Source organism: Camelus bactrianus, chromosome 22, assembly GCF_048773025.1.
Source record: "Camelus bactrianus isolate YW-2024 breed Bactrian camel chromosome 22, ASM4877302v1, whole genome shotgun sequence".
Lineage (NCBI taxonomy): Eukaryota > Metazoa > Chordata > Mammalia > Artiodactyla > Camelidae > Camelus > Camelus bactrianus.
The window spans coordinates 27,458,543-27,475,297 of NC_133560.1; the positions used below are offsets into that span (position 1 = coordinate 27,458,543).

The 16,755-nt window shown below is 56.5% G+C and overlaps 2 protein-coding genes across 2 annotated transcripts in view; both read left to right on the plus strand.

Moving 5' to 3' along the window:
- Window positions 1-1,107: 1,107 nt before the first annotated feature.
- Window positions 1,108-7,828, plus strand: GPR108 (G protein-coupled receptor 108). The gene is made up of 18 exons (XM_074350951.1): window positions 1,108-1,270; window positions 2,001-2,120; window positions 2,950-3,000; window positions 3,212-3,294; window positions 4,014-4,138; window positions 4,243-4,304; window positions 4,396-4,464; window positions 4,561-4,665; window positions 4,873-5,006; window positions 5,097-5,172; window positions 5,673-5,746; window positions 5,827-5,944; window positions 6,032-6,162; window positions 6,249-6,292; window positions 6,562-6,611; window positions 6,824-6,907; window positions 7,001-7,125; window positions 7,340-7,828. Exons 1-18 carry the CDS (start codon window positions 1,151-1,153, stop codon window positions 7,410-7,412), a joined length of 1,644 nt encoding a protein of 547 aa, XP_074207052.1. The 5' UTR covers window positions 1,108-1,150; the 3' UTR covers window positions 7,413-7,828.
- A 5,119-nt stretch (window positions 7,829-12,947) lies between these two features.
- C3 (complement C3) overlaps window positions 12,948-16,755 on the plus strand; it is a 30,342-nt gene continuing 26,534 nt past the window's right edge. Inside the window, exons 1-5 of the mRNA XM_010966781.3 lie at window positions 12,948-13,105; window positions 13,682-13,874; window positions 14,550-14,709; window positions 14,806-14,876; window positions 16,610-16,704. Of these exons, the coding sequence (XP_010965083.2) occupies window positions 13,032-13,105; window positions 13,682-13,874; window positions 14,550-14,709; window positions 14,806-14,876; window positions 16,610-16,704 (593 nt within the window). The 5' untranslated portion in view covers window positions 12,948-13,031. The remainder of the gene's footprint in view (window positions 13,106-13,681; window positions 13,875-14,549; window positions 14,710-14,805; window positions 14,877-16,609; window positions 16,705-16,755) is intronic.

Genomic DNA, 16,755 nt, shown 5'->3' on the forward strand with positions numbered 1-16,755 from the left:
CACACTGGGACCGATGGCTCTGCGGGGACCTGGCCCCACCTGCTGGTGGCTTCTGAGTTAGAACACCTCAAATTGCAGAGTAGACTTGTGCTCCAGAGGTTGAAGGATCAGAATAGTCAGGAGCTCAGCCCGGGGTCTGGGATTCGGTAGTTCAGCCTGGGGGTAGGGTCTCAGATCTAACTGAAATTGGGATTTATCCCAGGAGGGGATCACAGTTAGGATGGGGTTTGACTGAGATCGGAGGCTTAGCAGAGGGGTCAGCCACCCAGTTGAAGGCCTGGGACTCAAACTAAGGTCCAGGGTCCAGTCCTAATCTGAGGTCAGGACTCAGTCCCAGTGGGAGCTCAGCCAGAGATTAAGGGTCAGTATAGGTTAAGGGTAGAAGGAGACGGGGGAGTCTGGGTTTCAGGCTCAGGTCGGGGTTCAGCTGCAGGTAGGGAGCTCAGTCTTGGGCCGGGGTTCAGCCTGAGTCAAGACCAGCCTGGGATCTGGGGGTGGGCCTCCTGCGCCTCACTCCAGAATAGGATTCATCTAAGGCTGGGGATTCAGCCTGAGATCACAGGTCATCCTAGGGTTAAGGTTTAGCTTGGGGGCAGGTTTTGGCCTCTCAGTGGATCAGGAAGATTAGGAGAACAGGACAGGCTTTAGCAAATGCGTGTGTTTACCAAAACCCTGAGCTTTGGCTGGGAGCCACATCCCCAGGGTAAGAAAGAGGAAGTCCGTCCTTAGGGATACTGGGAAATGTAGTTTATTAAATGCCCTATTGAGCTATCGGCTCCCACTGCATTCCGGGTACTGTAGTTCTGAACCAGTCTGTCAGTTACGAGTGGGTGGAGGAATTCCCCTCCGGGGACCGGATATTAGATCTACCACAATTGGTTGGATGGACTGTTTATCAGATTATATCCGGGACAATCTTTCTAATGATTGGTGACGGTGGAGGCGGGATTAAGCGAAATCCTCACTCCCATTCGGAGCCGCTGTTGTCCATTTGGTGTCGTATAGGGAGGGCTTGCGAGGAAAAGAGCGCTGACTGGTTGAGCGGGCCGAAAACGCTATTAGGTCGGCCCCCACCGTGCAGCGATTGGCTCACCGGTAGGCGGGCCCGGAGGCGCCAGAGGCGGTGTCAGGGGAGGAGGTGGCTCCAGAGATGGCAGTGAGCGAGAGGAGGGGGCTCGCCCTCCGCAGCCCCGCGGAGTGGGGACACCGGCTACTTCTGCTGCTGCTGTTGGGCGGCTGCTCTGGGCGCATCCACCGGCTAACGCTGACAGTGAGTCCCGCCGCGAGGCGGTCTGGGGTGGGGTGCGCAGCTTTGCCCCGGAGAAGCCCCTGGCTTGGAGTGGTCTCGTCCTCCCTCCCCCGCTCCTTACGCGGAATGGAGCGATCCGGGGACCCCGCTTCCAAGCCCGGAGTGGTCTCGTCCGAGGAATCCCCCTCAGTCCTCCTGTTGGAGTGGCCTGGCCAGCCACGCTAGGGTCGTGCCCCGCCCACCGAGGGTGGGGCTTCATCTCCTGCGACCCGAGACTCCGAGCCCTGTAAATTCTTGGGATCGCTTTGGGGGCGTTAGGGACCCTTGACGCCGCCCAGGAAAGTCCCTCGGGGTTCTAGAATGGGGTCCTCTAGGTACTCACTGGGGTCTTGGGGGTTCAGTTGTAATCTAAAAATTTTCCCGGAGATGAGGGCCAGGCGTACCACGATGCCTAACTCTGCTCTCCAAGTGGTGCTCACTCAGTGAGGGGACTTACAGGTGTCCCAGGTTTTCTCTTCCTGGACTCTCCGAACAGTGGCCAGAGAATCCAGAGCCACCCTGTCCCTGCCTGGGATTGGTCTGGGGTCACAGCCTCCGGGGTGGCCTTCTCTGCCTCTTCTGTCACCCTTTGGACCTGTCCTAAATATAGGGATACCAGGAGGGGACCAAGGCCCTTGGGGGAACCTTATACCAGAGCCCGGGGGCTGGGCTGGTGGGAAGTCTGAACTGCCTCTGCCTCCTCCTCCGGCAGGGGGAGAAGCGAGCAGACATTCAGCTGAACAGTTTCGGCTTCTACACCAACGGCTCCCTGGAGGTGGACCTGAGCCTCCTGCGGCTGGGCCTCCCGGAGACAGAAGAGAAAGCCCCGCTGGTGAGGAGCTTTGAGGAGTTTGCTGGAAGAGGGAGAGGTGCACAAGTTCCTGAACTACCCCCCTCATTGCCGCATCTGGTTCTGGATTCACATTCTAGCTCTGCCTCTCACCCATGTGATCTTGGGCAAATCCCTTGGCCTCTCTGAGCCCTCTGTTTCCTCATCTGTAACATGGGAATAATAAAATCTATGCAGTATGTGCTAGGCACTGAGCTGGGGGCGGGGAAGGGAGCATACCAGTGAACAAGACAGCCCCAGTTCCTAAAGTTAAAATGAGTAGGTAGTATTTACTGAACAGCCCCTGGGTACCATGTACCAGGTACCATGCAGATCAATTTCCATGGGTCTGATCCATCACAGGCACCTCTCAGGGATGCTGTGAAAATGTTACACCTGTAAACCCAATTTTACAGGTGTTTACACAGACTCTGAGGTATGTGAATTGCTCAGAGTCCCAGAACCGGGGTGTAGATCCAAGTGTGCTGGATTTCAGAGCCCAAAGCAGGAAGCCGTGAACATTCTATTTAATTTATTTTTCACATCAGCATTTTAAATGGGATGGGGGGATCAGGGTGGGCCAGGTCCAGAGGACCAGCAAGGGTCTCCCTGGGGAAGTGACATCCCAGTCGAGAGGCACGGATGGTTAGCAGTTAAAGGAAGAGGGTTGGGGGTGCTGAGGGGTTGTTGGAAAAGTCAGTCAGTGAGTACCCGATTTGAATGTAGTAGGTATCCAGGAAAGTTGAGGTTATGGATCTATTGCCACTGAAAGGTGGCTTGGAGGCCCCTGCTAGCGTCCCTCTCATTGTCCCCTCTTCTTTCCACCTGCCAGGTGGGGTTCAGTCTGACCCGCGTTCGATCTGGCAGCATTCGCTCCTACTCAGTGAGTGGAGGGAGTCTGGTGGGGAGGGAAGGAGGAGAGACTGGGGCAGTGGGAGGGGAGGGCTGTCTGTCCTCTGGAAACCAGAGGCCCCTGTTCTTTCCCAGAGGAGGGAGCAGGAAGAGACCCTTGTCCCAGTGGATGGGGAGGGAGGCAGGGTGAGGCTGGGCCAGTGGGAGTGGGTAACCAAGCCTCCCTGCTGCCCACTCTCCAGAGCCAGGACTCCCACGACTGTCCTCTCTGGAAGAACAGTAGCAACTCCCTGGTTCTCTTCCTCATCAACACCAAGGATCTGCAGTGAGTTGGGGGGGGTGGATCCCCTAAAGATCCATCATTTGTGTTTCCCTGGTTGTAATACCCACATGAGCTGTTCAGGAATGAAGCCAGCCAGAGAGAATCTTGACTCCCTTGGGAAGAAAGCCACCGGCTTTTTAATTTTGCCTTCAAGCCTTGTGATTATGGGACAGAGAGAAGGGAGGGGTGTCCGGGGAGTATTGGCGTCTCAGGGCAGAAGTCCGCCCCAGAGGGGTGTTGTGAGAATTAAGAAGAGTCATTCATACTTGTTGCCTGCTCCCTATGCACCAGGCAGTGTCCTGCGAGCTTTACAGGTGTTAACTCATTGATTCCTTGTACCATTGTTATCCCCATTCTAATGAAAAAACTGAGGCCCAAAAGCTGGGATTTGAAGCCAAACAGCCTGACACCAGGGTCCAGTGATACCCTGATGCCTCTCTGTATAATTGGCATTTTTGTAAATACAGCATTTTCTTTTTAAACAATGGACTTCAGTAGAATGAGTGACTCAAAATCACAGGAAACAACAAATAATCGCTGGTGTGGTCAGCATAGGGATGCGGCAGCCATCTGATGGGTGGTGGCCAAATGCTGAAACTTGGTGACCACCGATTGGGCCCAACGCTGGCCCCCAGAGAGGAGACCCAGAGGAGCCACTGAGTCCCTCGGCACAGCTGGTGTTGCCTCACCCCAGCCTTCAGGCTCCCGGCCTCCTCCCCCAGGGTCCAGGTGCGAAAGTATGGGGAGCAGAAGAAGCTCTTCATCTCTCCTGGGCTCCTCCCCCAAGAGCCCTCCGAACTGGGGCTCCCGAAGTCAGAGCACGCGATCACCCCCAAGGTGGACAGCGGTGAGTCCGGTTAACGGGGCGGGGGGGGGGCGTGGCCGCTCCATGCTCCGCCCCCCAATCCGTCTGCCGTCTGTCCTCTAAACTCATCCACCTGTCCCCCACAGGGACCACCACTGCCCCCAACAAGGCCAAGTTGAAACCCACAATGTCACAAGGAGACCAACAGGTTTGGGGAAGCCAGGGCGGGAGGGAGGAAAGCCGGCCCCCTGGGAGCAGCTGATGGTGATGGAGATGTTCTGTCCCCCTCCGCCCCCCAGGGCGTCAGTAGGAAAGACCAGGAGCTGGTGTTGGGCCTGGGCCATCTCAATAACTCCTACAACTTCAGTGTGAGTGTCTGTGAGTGCCTGCAGCTCCACCCCTCCCCGGAGTGGAGACTCCCAAGCTGAAGCCTCCTCTCCCCTCTGTCCGCACCCCCTCCCCAGTTCCACGTGGTGATCGGCTCCAGGGCCGAGGAAGGCCAGTACAACCTCAACTTCCACAACTGCTACAACTCCGTGCCCGGACGGGAGCAGCCGTTCGACATCACGGTGAGAGCAGGGGCGGGCAGCGGGTTCACGGAGCACTGATGCCGGGCCAGGTACACCATGCCCATTTGGAAGACAGGAAGACTGAGGCTGAGAAATGGGGAGTCGGCCGGCGAGAGAGAGGGAGAGCTGGTGACTCACACTCGTGGCCCTGCAAGCCCAGAGCTAGTGTGCAACCCTCCCCCCACCACCACTGCCCGCCCCACGCAGGTAATGATCCGGGAGAAGAACCCCGAGGGCTTCCTGTCGGCTGCGGAAATCCCCCTCTTCAAGCTCTACATGATCATGTCCGCCTGCTTCCTGGCTGCCGGCATCTTCTGGGTGTCCGTCCTCTGCAAGAACACGTAATGCCCCTGCCCCTGGGGGTCCCCCACCTCCCTCATCACACCCTAACCGATGCCCTACCACTCCCTCTGTCCCCAACTCGTCACCAGGTACAATGTCTTCAAGATCCACTGGCTCATGGCGGCCCTGGCTTTCACCAAGAGCATCTCCCTCCTCTTCCACAGTGTGAGAGCCCTGGGCCGGGAGCAGGAGGGGCTGGGCTGGGGTCTCCAGGGCCAGGAAACATCTCTACAGGCCATTCCCCAGACCTCTGCAGACCCTGGGCTGGGCGCTCTAATTGGCCATCCACGTGTCTATCCATTTTTATCATGGTGGCCAGCTGTCCCTCCGGTCCTTTTGTCTAGCCGTGATGGCCCACCTTTCAGTCTGACCGTTGGCCCAGCTGTGACTGTCCACTTGGCTGATGGTCTCACTGTCCATCCATCTGACCTTCCCTCCATTGCCCCAAGTGTGATTGTCCATCCCTCTGTCCAGTCACCTGTCTGACCATCGTTCGGACGGTGACTGTCCGTTTCTGAGCCCGCCTGCCACCCCGATCATAACCGTCAGTTCAGTCAACTTCCTGGCCACCCATCCGACGTCCCTGCCATCCACCCAGTTGTAACCACCCCCTCCCGCCCCCTCCTTTCATCTATCTGACTGTCCATCTGTCCATCCACCTCCAGATCAACTACTACTTCATCAACAGTCAGGGCCACCCCATCGAAGGCCTCGCTGTCATGCACTACATCACGCATCTGTGAGTGCCCCCCTCTGCGGGGCTGGGTGGCGGGCAGGGGAGGGCCGGGCTCTGCAGTCTCACCACACCTCCTGCCCCAGGCTGAAGGGCGCCCTCCTCTTCATCACCATCGCCTTGATCGGCTCCGGCTGGGCCTTCGTCAAGTACGTCCTGTCTGACAAGGAGAAGAAGATCTTCGGGATTGTGATCCCACTGCAGGTGTGGACGGAGGCCCCAGGGGTGGGAGAGGGGTGAGGGCATGCCCACGCCAGGCATACCCACCTGTGCACCCCCCTGCCCCCGCAGGTCCTGGCCAACGTGGCCTACATCGTCATGGAGTCCCGAGAGGAGGGCGCCAGCGACTATAGGGTCTGGAGGGAGATCCTCTTCCTGGTGGATCTCATCTGCTGCGGCACCATCCTCTTCCCCGTGGTCTGGTGAGGCTCCCTCGATGGACCCCCTCCCCTGCCGGCCTGGGCGGAGGCAGTGCTGACCACTCCCTGTGTCCCCTACCCCGGCCCAGGTCCATCCGGCACCTCCAGGACGCATCTGGCACTGACGGGAAGGGTGAGGCGCTTCTCCCCCAGGAGGACTGCTGTGCCCGCAGCCCTCATCCAGCTCCCGGACCCTCCTGCTGAGCCCAGGATGCCCCTTCCATCCGCTGCCTGCCTCCTCCTGTCTCTCTACCATCCCCTGGACGTCCCTCTCCATGCCATGCCCCAGAGACCCTCCCTCCCCACAAGGTCCTCCCTGTCCCAGCCCTCTTCTACCCCTGTCCATTTCAACTGTCCCCAGCCTCCTCCCCTTGACCGCCGCTCTCTCTGCCCACCCCTCAGTGGCAGTGAATCTGGCCAAGCTGAAGCTGTTCCGGCATTACTACGTCATGGTAGGAACCCTGTTCCCCACTGGGAGGGAGCTTTGGAGGGAGGGCAACCAGCCCATTGGCACATCCACCCTAACCCCTCCATCTGCAGTCCCTCTGAGCCCTGCGCCTCTGCCCATAATCCCCAGGACCCATCCCCAGGTATCCCCAGTAGTCCTGGTGGTCTCACCACCCCGGTGGGCCCCCGGCCCCTGTGCCCACCCGTGTCCCTGCAGGTCATCTGTTACATCTACTTCACGCGGATCATCGCCATCCTGCTGCGGGTGGCCGTGCCCTTCCAGTGGCAGTGGCTGTACCAGGTGAGCACCGGGAGGGCTGGACAGACAGACAGCGGAGGTGGAGGCTGGAGGCACGTGCCTGATGCTCCCGCTCTGCCCTCCGCCGGCCCCCAGCTCTTGGTGGAGGGCTCCACTCTCGCCTTCTTCGTGCTCACGGGCTGCAAGTTCCAGCCCGCAAGGGATAACCCGTACCTGCAGCTGCCCCAGGAGGACGAGGAGGACGTGCAGATGGAGCAAATGTGAGTCCTGGCGCTGGGGGCGGGGGAGGGTGAGGGCTAGGGGCGGGGCTTGGGCAGCTGGGCACGGGGCGGGGCCCCAGAGGCTTCGGGGTGGGTGTGGGGGGCCTGGGTGGGCAGGGCGGAGGCCTGGGGCTGGGCCAGGAGGCTATGGGGTGGGTGGACGGAGCCTGGTACCCCTCAGCTCCTGGCTCACTCCCTTGCTGTCTGCCTCCAGAATGACAGATTCTGGGTTCCGGGAAGGCCTGTCCAAGGTCAACAAAACGGCCAGCGGGCGAGAACTGTTATGATGATGTCCCCACCTCGGACAGTCCTTCGTCCTCCTTCGTCCTCTCCTCACACGTTCCTCACTGTAGCATCTCCCAGAGCGCGGCTGGGAGGAGGAGGAGGGGGCCAGTGCTCGTACGGCGCCCAGCTCCCCGAGACCCGAGTTCCTGGAGCCTGTCCCGAAGAAGACAGACAGCCTCCCACCGCCTCAAGTGCTGAGCAGCCCTGTCCCCACCCGGGACCACCCCCTACTTGCAGCTGTACAATGATGACCAGTCTGTTTTCCTGCCCCGGGTTCTTGCCTCTCTGAGGCGTGAGCGCTAACGGAGAGGCTGTGTTTGAAGTTTGGAGACGCGTGCTGGGGGCGGGGTGAGGGGGGCGGGAGAGGGCTCAGCACCCACTGCTTTGCAGTCAATAAATGTTAATGGAGTGACTGCTGCATGTTGGGTCCCGTGCTGGGTGCTGCGGGCGGCGCCGCGACCCAGACCGCCCAGTCCCAGCACTCGTGTCGCCGGACGTTTTCATCACAGGGCCCTGGCCCGGCCTGGGGAATCAGAGGTGAACAGAGAAGTGAGGAAAGGATGCAGAGGAGGGGACGACACGTGCAAAGGCTGGAGGGGTTGAAAGGCCCACAGGAAGCCAAGTGATTGCTATATGCCACACCCTATTCTAAGGCCTCCATAGTCTTTAACTGATTCAAAATCTTAGGCAGCACAGAGAGTCTGTGTAATTTGCCCAAGGTGACACAGCGAGCAAATTGTTGGAAGGCTCAGGACTCAAATGGCCAGCAGTCTGGTTCCAGAGCTGTCCTTTACCACCGTGTGCACCGCCCCTCTGCACCTAGGCTCCCGGCCACCAAGCCTCTTGACCTTGCTCCCTATTTGGTGTGTGACCCTGTGAAGCGGCTTAATCTCTCTGTTTCCTGGCATGTAAAATGGGGACCCTGTAGAGTTGAGTGTCACGGGTGGTAGTGGGAGTCAGTGGCTCAGCACAGTGCCCTCCCACACAGCCTGGCCTTTCCTGGATTTCCCTGAAGCTTCAGGGATCACGGCAGGTTAGAGATGCAGCTGCACACACCTGCAGTCAGGCTCCCAGGATGCATTTCTTCCCCCGCCATGCTTCATCCTTTAATTCAAACACTAGACCTCTTTTGGAGCTCTGAGCGCTATTCCTTGGTGTGTGTGGGGGGCGGGGCACAGTCATGGGACAGGGGAAGGGAACCAGGGCTGAGGTCAAGGTTTCCTGCAAGCGGAAACATGTATAACTGGGGCCCAGATGAACATATAGCCCAGCCAGACAAAGAAGGAAGTGGGAAGGCATTGCAGACTGAGGAAGTTATGCAGCAAGGCAATGCCCAGAATAGCTTGCGAGTTGTGCTGCAGGTCTGGCTGGGGCCAGTGGAGGGACAAGGGCAGCCGGCGGCAGCCTGAAGATAGGCAGACACACTTGGACTGGATGCTGGGTCTCACAGAGCCAAGGAAGAGTTTAAAGCATGGAGAGATATGGCCACACAGGGTGGATGTTTTACTCCACATGAATGCTGGGAGAGGCAGACTCATGACTCCTCCAGCGTGTCCCCATCCTGACCCCCAGAACCCATGATTATGTTCCCTTACATGACAAGAGCCACTTTGCAGGTATGATTAAATGAAGGATCTCAGAATGAGGGATAATTCTGGGTTTCTCTGGTGGACACATTGTCATCACAAGGATCATTTTAGGGATGCAGTGGGGTCAGGATCAGAGAATGAGATGTGATGCTGGAAACAGGCTAGAATTTTGTGCTTTGAAGATGCAGGAAGGGACCACAAGCCAAGGGATGCAGGCAGCCCCTAGAAGCTGGAAAAGGCCAGAAACAGATTCTTTCCGAGAGCCTCCATAGGAAACAGCCCTGCTCACACCTTAATTTCAAACTCCTGCCCTCTAGAACTGTAAGATTCTAAAAATGTATTGTTTTAAGCTCCCAGGGTTGTAATCGTTTGTTACAGCAGCGGTCAGAAGCTCATACAGTTTAGGAACGTGAACGCCAGAGCCCAGCTGCCAGGGTTTAAATTCCAGTTCTTACCAGCTAGAGGATCTTGGGCAAGTGGCCAAAGCCCCAAGTTTCTTTGTAAAATGGGGACAGTGATAGCACCTAAGGCATTTGGAATAAACAAGATGCGAGAAATTGACGCTGCCGCTGAGCCTCACGGTTCACGGTCACGAGCACCTATGCCTGTATTATACATCTTAATTCTGTAAAAGGAACGCAAAGGTGTGTTTTAGGGAAAAGTCTCCCATTGCTATGGACTAGATGAACTGGAGGAGATGAGCCTACGCCAGAAAGGCCAGGGACCACAAGGGCAGGGAGAAGGGATTGGCTGAGAGACGGTCTAAGGGTCAGGGGCTGGTCGCGGAGGACGAGGAAGATGGAGGACATGGGAACCCTGGCTCGGAGACCCAGTGGGACTGCCACTGAAACATGGCAAGAGAGAGGAGAAGCAGGTGTCAGCAAAAATTAAAAACCAGCTAAAGCACGTCGTGGGCTGGCCATGTGCCGGGCACCGGGCTGAGCCCTCGGCTTGTAGGCACCGTAACCCCAAGACCCAGAGGGAGGTTCTGTGGCTCTGAATGTCTAATTTACAGATTAGGCGTCAAGGCTGGGAGGAGGCAGAGCTGGAGTCAAAATCTCTGGCCCCTGAGTCTTCCAGGGTGAGGGTCCCTGGTGCCCAGGGGGCCTCAGCTGGGTAAGCATGAGGGGGGTAGGGGGAGGAGCCAGAGGGCAGGCGGACTGGCTCAACCAGGTCAAGGTTAACTACGAGTTAATGAGTAATGGGTTGGGGGAGAAGGAGAAGCCCAGGCTGCTGGGGGAGGGGGGTGTGGAGGGGAGGCCTGGCTGTGAGTCCTGGAGAGAAATTCCCAGAAAGCAGTGTAGCAAGGACCACATCCAGGAGCGGGGGCAGGGAAGGGGGGTCCCTGCTGCTCCCAGGCCTGGCCGCACCTGTGTGAGGGAAGGGTGGGTATGGGGTGCCGCCAAGAGATAACCGCACCCAGGCAGGTGCGTGGGGGGTGGGGGGTGCCTGGGCTCCCCCTCCAGAAATCATGCCCATTGTTTTCCCTTTATTCTCTCTGCACCCCAGCTAGGGCTGCCAGAAAAATACAGGCTTTCCAGTTAAATTTGAATTTCAGATAAACAACAAATAACTTGGTTGGTATAAGAATGTTCCAGATTTCCCTGGTTCCCTAAATAGGACCAGCCCAGGCAGCCTCGCTTTCCCCCACTCCAAGCCAGGAAGGCCTCCTCTCTCCCTCCCCTGCTAGGCTTGTGGTGAGGGGCCACCATCCTCCTCCCAGACTTCTGGGTGCAAACGTGCATTCCCCAGGGAAAAGCCGGGAAGGATTCTGACTCTCACCGCCTTGCCTCCCAGGAGACCTCGCTCCATCCCTCTGGTCACTTCCTGGAAGTCAGGGCCAGGACCCTTCCCAGACCTCCACCACCACGGGCAGGAGCCTTCCCTCCAAGCCCAGGGCTCCGAGGCATCTGAGTTCATTTAATTTTCAAAACAGCAGAAACTATCATCAGTCCCATTGTTCAGATGGACTAACTGAGGTTCCAAGGAAGGAGCCCAGCCTCCCAGGGAAATGGAAGTAAGCTGGAATTCCTTCTCAAACCACAGAGCCCGAATGCTTAAGGCTATAATGAAACCAAGAAAAGGAGTGGGGGGTTTTCTGATGGGGGGCAGAGGAGGAAAACAAAGCACTGGGGGATGAGGGGATTGTAGCAGGTTTCAGAAGTGGCACCCCCATTCTGGAGGGTAAGCAGGTGTTTGCCTCTCCCGCCTCCTCCTCTTCCAAGGAAAGGATGTCGCAATCAAAGCAGACATAAGCCAGGTTTGTTCTGTTTCTCCACGCCTCCCCGCTGGCCTTCCCCCTGACCGGGCCATGGTGTATAGCCAGGAAAAGAGCATGGTTTACAGGAAATCAGAGTGAGTTCGCCATTAACCCCTTAAAGGAGCTTTGGAAACCAGCCCCTCAGGGATCTGGGTTTGCCTATCCACACACCATCCCCTCCTTCACCTGGACTTCACATATTCCTGCCCCAGATGTTCAGCCTCCTGGGAATTAAATTAAAATGACACTGAGGCAAAAATCCAAAGGTTTTACCAACATGCCCTCGAGGGGAGGCTGTGAGGAAATTGGCAATTTTGCGCAGGGCCAGCAAGCATGCAAATCACTATACTGTTGGAGGGGAACTGAGACATATCTAGCAAGATTACTGTTGCGCACAGACTTTGATCCCAGGTTATCTCTTCTCCTTGCAGTAAGAACTCTTTGAAGCTGCTGCTATGATAAAACCCCCCTTTACAGGAGGAAACTGAGGCTCAGATGGCTATCAGTAACTTGCCCAAAGTTTACCACCTCATAATAGTGAGAACTGGAAAATAATACAAGTTCAAGATTACCCCGTGGAGGGAGCATGGTTTGGAACAATGGAAGTCTGTCTGTCCATCAGTAGGTGGCTGGTTATTTTCACACAAGGCAGTGAAACAGTCGCCGGTAAGAACAAGGAAGTTGTGCACTGATAGGAAACAATCTCTAAGGTATCTTGTTTATGAACAAGCAAGGTGTGACCCGGGGAGAGGAGGCAGGGCAGTGTGTGGAGCTTGCTGGCACTTGGTTTTTTTTTAATTTGCAAACACTTGTAAATGCACAAGAATAGGAGCTGGAGAAGGATTACCTCTTCCCTGTGTATTTACTTTTACCTTTAAGACGTTGAGCCATATAACTTTATTACCTACTCATACACAAAAAACTAAAGTTTCATAACACTATCCTAAGACGATATTGATGTAAGACAAAAACTAGCAATGAGACCGTCCTCAATTATGATTTTGATAAACCCTCATAGTCACTCGGGCCCCTTGACAAGAATATATGAAGGGAGCTCCAGGCTCTCCTTGCCCTAGAAAACCTTCTCAACTGGATAGTGAACTCCTACACATACTTCAAAGTCCAGCTAAAATGTTCTCTCCTCCAAGAAGCCTTCCCTGACCCTCTAAGAAACAGAGTTCTTCTCCACTGAGGAAGCCACCCCATGGGGCTACGAGTGTCAGTGCTGGACTCCGTCCCCCACCCTCAACTCCAGCATGGAAGGTTCTAGAAGTGGGACTCTAGCTACCAGCATAAAGATGGACTCACAGGAAGGATTTGGTTAATAAATGCATGGCCAAAAGTGGACTGAAGACCAGGCCCAGATATTTGGGGTTGGGTGGGGCTGGGGGGGTGTCTCTGCCCTCGGTTTTCCTCTGCTATAAAATGAGTGTCACAGGGAAAGGTCCCTATTCGCCAGCTGGCCTTGACCCTGAAAAAGGCCAGGGCAGGAGGCTGCTGTGTTTCTCCTGTTGCAGGAGGACATGCCCTTGGGTTACTTACCCCAGGCCCCTGCTGGCCCTGCAGATTGAAAAATTTAGGAAACGTATTGAGAAATCTGGGGCAGCCCCAGGGAGGGGGGAGGCTGCAGGGAGAGGAGGGCTGGGCTGAGGAGGGGAAAAGGGGGGAGCCAGATAAAAGGCAGCCTCCAGCAGCCCCAACTCACTCCTCCCCGTCCTCTCCCTCAGTCCCTCTGCCCCTTTGCCCCTCTGTCCCTCCACTGCCCCTGCACCATGCGGCGCTACTCAGGTTCCAGCCTGTTCCTGCTGCTGCTGGCCAGCCTCCCCCTGGCCCTGGGGGACCCCATGTGAGTAGTCACAGCCCAGACCCCAAACAAGGCTGCTTCTGAGATGGGAGTGGGCATTTGCGGGGACAGGTCCCTGCCGGTTTAGGGGACATGTGGTGTTCAGCGATTCTGTGGATGGGGTGATTTCAAGTCTCAGAGATTTGGATTTCAGATGATCTGGGAGTTTGCAGTTTCAGGATGTAGGAGCTTTCAGTCTTTGTAGAGTTTGGACATTTGGTGTGCATTTACGTGGCTGAGGGGGTGAACTTGGTTGCGTTTATAGATCTGAGGTGCCAAAAGTTTAGATTAGGATTTGGAGTGTTCCAGGGTTTGGGTGTTTAGAAACTTGGGTTGTTTAACGATGTAGGAGTTAGGGCTTCCAGAGTACGTGGGTTCGATTTGGGTTTGGAAGTCGAGAGTCTTGGAGGAGCTGGTGGTTCTGATTTGGGGTTCAAGACTTGATGGGCTTCGAGGACCCCCAGCTGTTGGCGGGTCACTGGAGCGCCTCCAGAACCTCCAGAGCGCTGACCTCGGCTGAGGGCTGGACTCTCACGGTCCTGGGGTGATAGCTCCACGCTCGGTGCTCCGCTCCGGCAGGTACTCCATGATCACCCCCAACATCCTGCGTCTGGAGAGCGAGGAGATGGTGGTGCTGGAAGCCCATGATGTGCAAGGGGATATTCAGGTCACAGTCACGGTCCATGACTTCCCAGCCAAGAAGCAAGTGCTGTCCAGCGAGAACACCGTGCTGAACAGAGCCAACAGCTATCTGGGCCACGTAAACATCAAGGTGGGCGTGCAGGGGAGCCCGGCCCTGCTGACGCCCCGCCCCCTCTTAGAGTCCTCCCCCTGCTGAGCCCCTCCTCTCCCTGAGCCGCATCCACTCTGCCTGAGCCCCGCCCCTTCTGTCTGAGTATCCTCCCCATTCTGAGCCCCTCCCCTCTCTGAGTCTCCTCCTCCCCTTTCTGAGCCCCCACTTTTCTGAGCCCCCACCCGCTCTCTCAACCAGTGCCTTCTCTGAGCTGCCTCCACCTTCGGAGCCCCCTTTTCTCCTTCAGCACCCCCTCCGAGGCCGGCCATCTCTGAGGCCCCCCATTTCTGGGCCCCTCCTCTCAAGTCCCTCCCCCTTTAAGCCCGCTCTTCCTTCAGAGCCCCTCCCCTTTCTGAGCCCTCTTCCCTTTCTGAGCCCTCCGTCCTCTGAGCACCCTCGCCGTCTGATTTCCCCTTCCCGTCTGATTTCCCCTTCCCATCCTTCTCCCTGACCCCCTACCCCCTCTCTTGCCCTTGCCCCCTCTCTGAGTACCCCTTCTCTCCCTAAATCTGGGCAAACTAAGGAGACCAGAAGTGATGGGCGGGCTCTGTTGTGAAGAGGGGCAGGTGTGGACCCCGCCCGAAGGCCAAGAGGCTGGACGGTGGGCAAGAGGCCCTGGAGCAGACCCCTCCTGATCCCCTGGTTTGTGCCCAGATCCAGGCCAAAGAGTTAAAACCAGAGGTGGGGAACAAGTTCGTGACTGTCCAGGCAGCCTTCGGGAACGTCTTGGTGGAGAAGGTGGTACTGATCAGCCTTCAGAGCGGGTACCTCTTCATCCAGACGGACAAGACCATCTACACGCCGGGATCCACGGGTAAGGGGCTGGGGGCGGCTGGAGAGGGCCGGGGGTAGGGCCAGGAGGAGGGACAGGGCTCACCCAGCTCTCCCTTTCTCTCCCACCACCTCATAGTCCTCTATCGGATCTTCACGCTTGACCACAAGCTGCTGCCGGTGGGCCAGACGGTTATCGTCAGCATTGAGGTACCAGCCAACAGGGACCCCAGACCTACCCGGGGCAGAGACTCTGGGAGAGACAAAGAGATGGGGAGAGACAGTGAAAGAAACACGGACAAAGGCACAGGCAGCAGATACCCAAAGGCAAAGAAATACGTAGAGGCACAAGCAGAGAGAGGCCCAGAGAGGGACGGGGACCCAAGGATACCGCGTGGAGCGATGCTTGAGCCTCTGGATTCTGACTCCAGGTCCACCCCTGGTCACTGTGTGACTCTGGACAGGCCACTTCATGTTTCCCAGCCTCAGTTTCATCTGAAATTGGGACAATGACAGATACTAAGTCAATGTAGTCTGTTCCACCTACTGCAGCCAGAGGGCGCCTGTGAGCACCTGAGTCAGGTCCCGCCCCTTCTCTGCCCACAGCCCTCCAGGGTTCCCACTTTCCTGGGGGTAAAAGCACACTTCCTCCTCATGGCCCACAGGGCCTCTCACGACCTGCCCCCACCCTGTCCCCTCCCTATTCTCACCTCCTCCCCCACCCAACTCTGCTCCAGCCACCCTGTTCCTGCAACAACTCAGGCAGAGTCCTGCCCCAGGACCTTTGCACGGACTCTTCCCCCTACCTAGAAAACCCCCTTCCTCCAAATAACCACACAGCTTGCTCCTTCACCTCCTTTAAGCCTTTGCTCAAATGTCGCAAAGCTCCCAATTTTACAGTGAGGCTCTCTCTGAGCTCCCTGTAAAAGTGCAAACTGCCCCGCCACACACACACACACACACTCCACTCTCTTTTCTCCCTTCCTGGCATCTCCTTTTGGCATCCTGTAAATTGGATTTCTTCATTTGTTCATTGCACCTTCCCCCAACTTCTACTGAATCCAAGTACCATACAGAAAGAGATTATCTGTTTGCACAGTGCAGGTTGTAGGGTTAATAAAAACTCAGTGGAAGAAGGGAGGGAGGGAGGAATGGGGAGAAAAAACCAGGGCGCAATTGGGAGGGAAAAGCAAGTGTAGGAGGAAGGGAGAGAGAGAAAGGGCATGTCCTCCTCATGCGATCTTTGTATTTAGTAACATCACACAAACCTAAGAGGGGCCAGGTTCTGAAGGCTGGCTTACCAGGCTGATGGGGTCTGTGCGGAACAGAGAACACACACCTCCTCAGCGCTGCCCAGCTCCCACCAGATGTCACCTTGTGCCAACAGCAGCACGTTAGCCACAGTTACCTCAATTTCCAAGAGAAGCCAGAAAATCAGATTTCTGTGTGATGTCTCCTGATGTTGAACTGTTGGCAACGAACGAAGTCATCTGTGTATCAGGTCGAGCCGCACAAGGTGGCTATGCTTGTAGTTCAGAAAGGTGATGGCAGGCAGTGGCATATAGAAATCCAATGCTCAGCACAGGGTCCTGCAAAAAAGTCTCAATTAATGCTAGTTATTATTAGTAATCTGAGAGACACTGATCATGAGTTCTTGCCCGTATTGATGTGTCCCAAGCCAATGACGGAGGAGTAGTATGTATCTCCTTTTTCTAAATGTGCACATTGCACACAGAGAGGTTGAGTAACTTGCCCAAGGTCACACAGCTTGTCAGTGGCGCAGTGGGGATCTGAACCCTACCTGACTGGCTCAGGGGCACATTCTTAACCATTTCCCTGGTGGGCATGACTCATAGAGAGCGTCCAGACCCAGAGAGGGAGGGGAGAGCCGAAGGGTGAAGTCTAGTCTCTGAAGAGCCATATTCCTTCCTGTCTCCCCACAGACCCCCGATGGCGTTCTCATCAAGCGTGACTCCCTGTCTTCCCAGAACCAGTTTGGCATCTTGCCTTTGTCCTGGAACATCCCAGAGCTGGTCACGTATGTCAGGCCCCTCAGGCGGGGGTTCAGGCTTCCCCTACCCCAGGAGAA

Bases quoted from the DNA above. Each gene is read 5' to 3' on its own strand.
- GPR108 (XM_074350951.1), top strand. From the start codon at position 1,151: ATGGCAGTGAGCGAGAGGAGGGGGCTCGCCCTCCGCAGCCCCGCGGAG. The intron at 2,121-2,949 runs GTGAGGAGCTTT...TCCACCTGCCAG, and splicing joins CAGAAGAGAAAGCCCCGCTG to GTGGGGTTCAGTCTGACCCG. The intron at 4,305-4,395 runs GTTTGGGGAAGC...TCCGCCCCCCAG, and splicing joins TGTCACAAGGAGACCAACAG to GGCGTCAGTAGGAAAGACCA.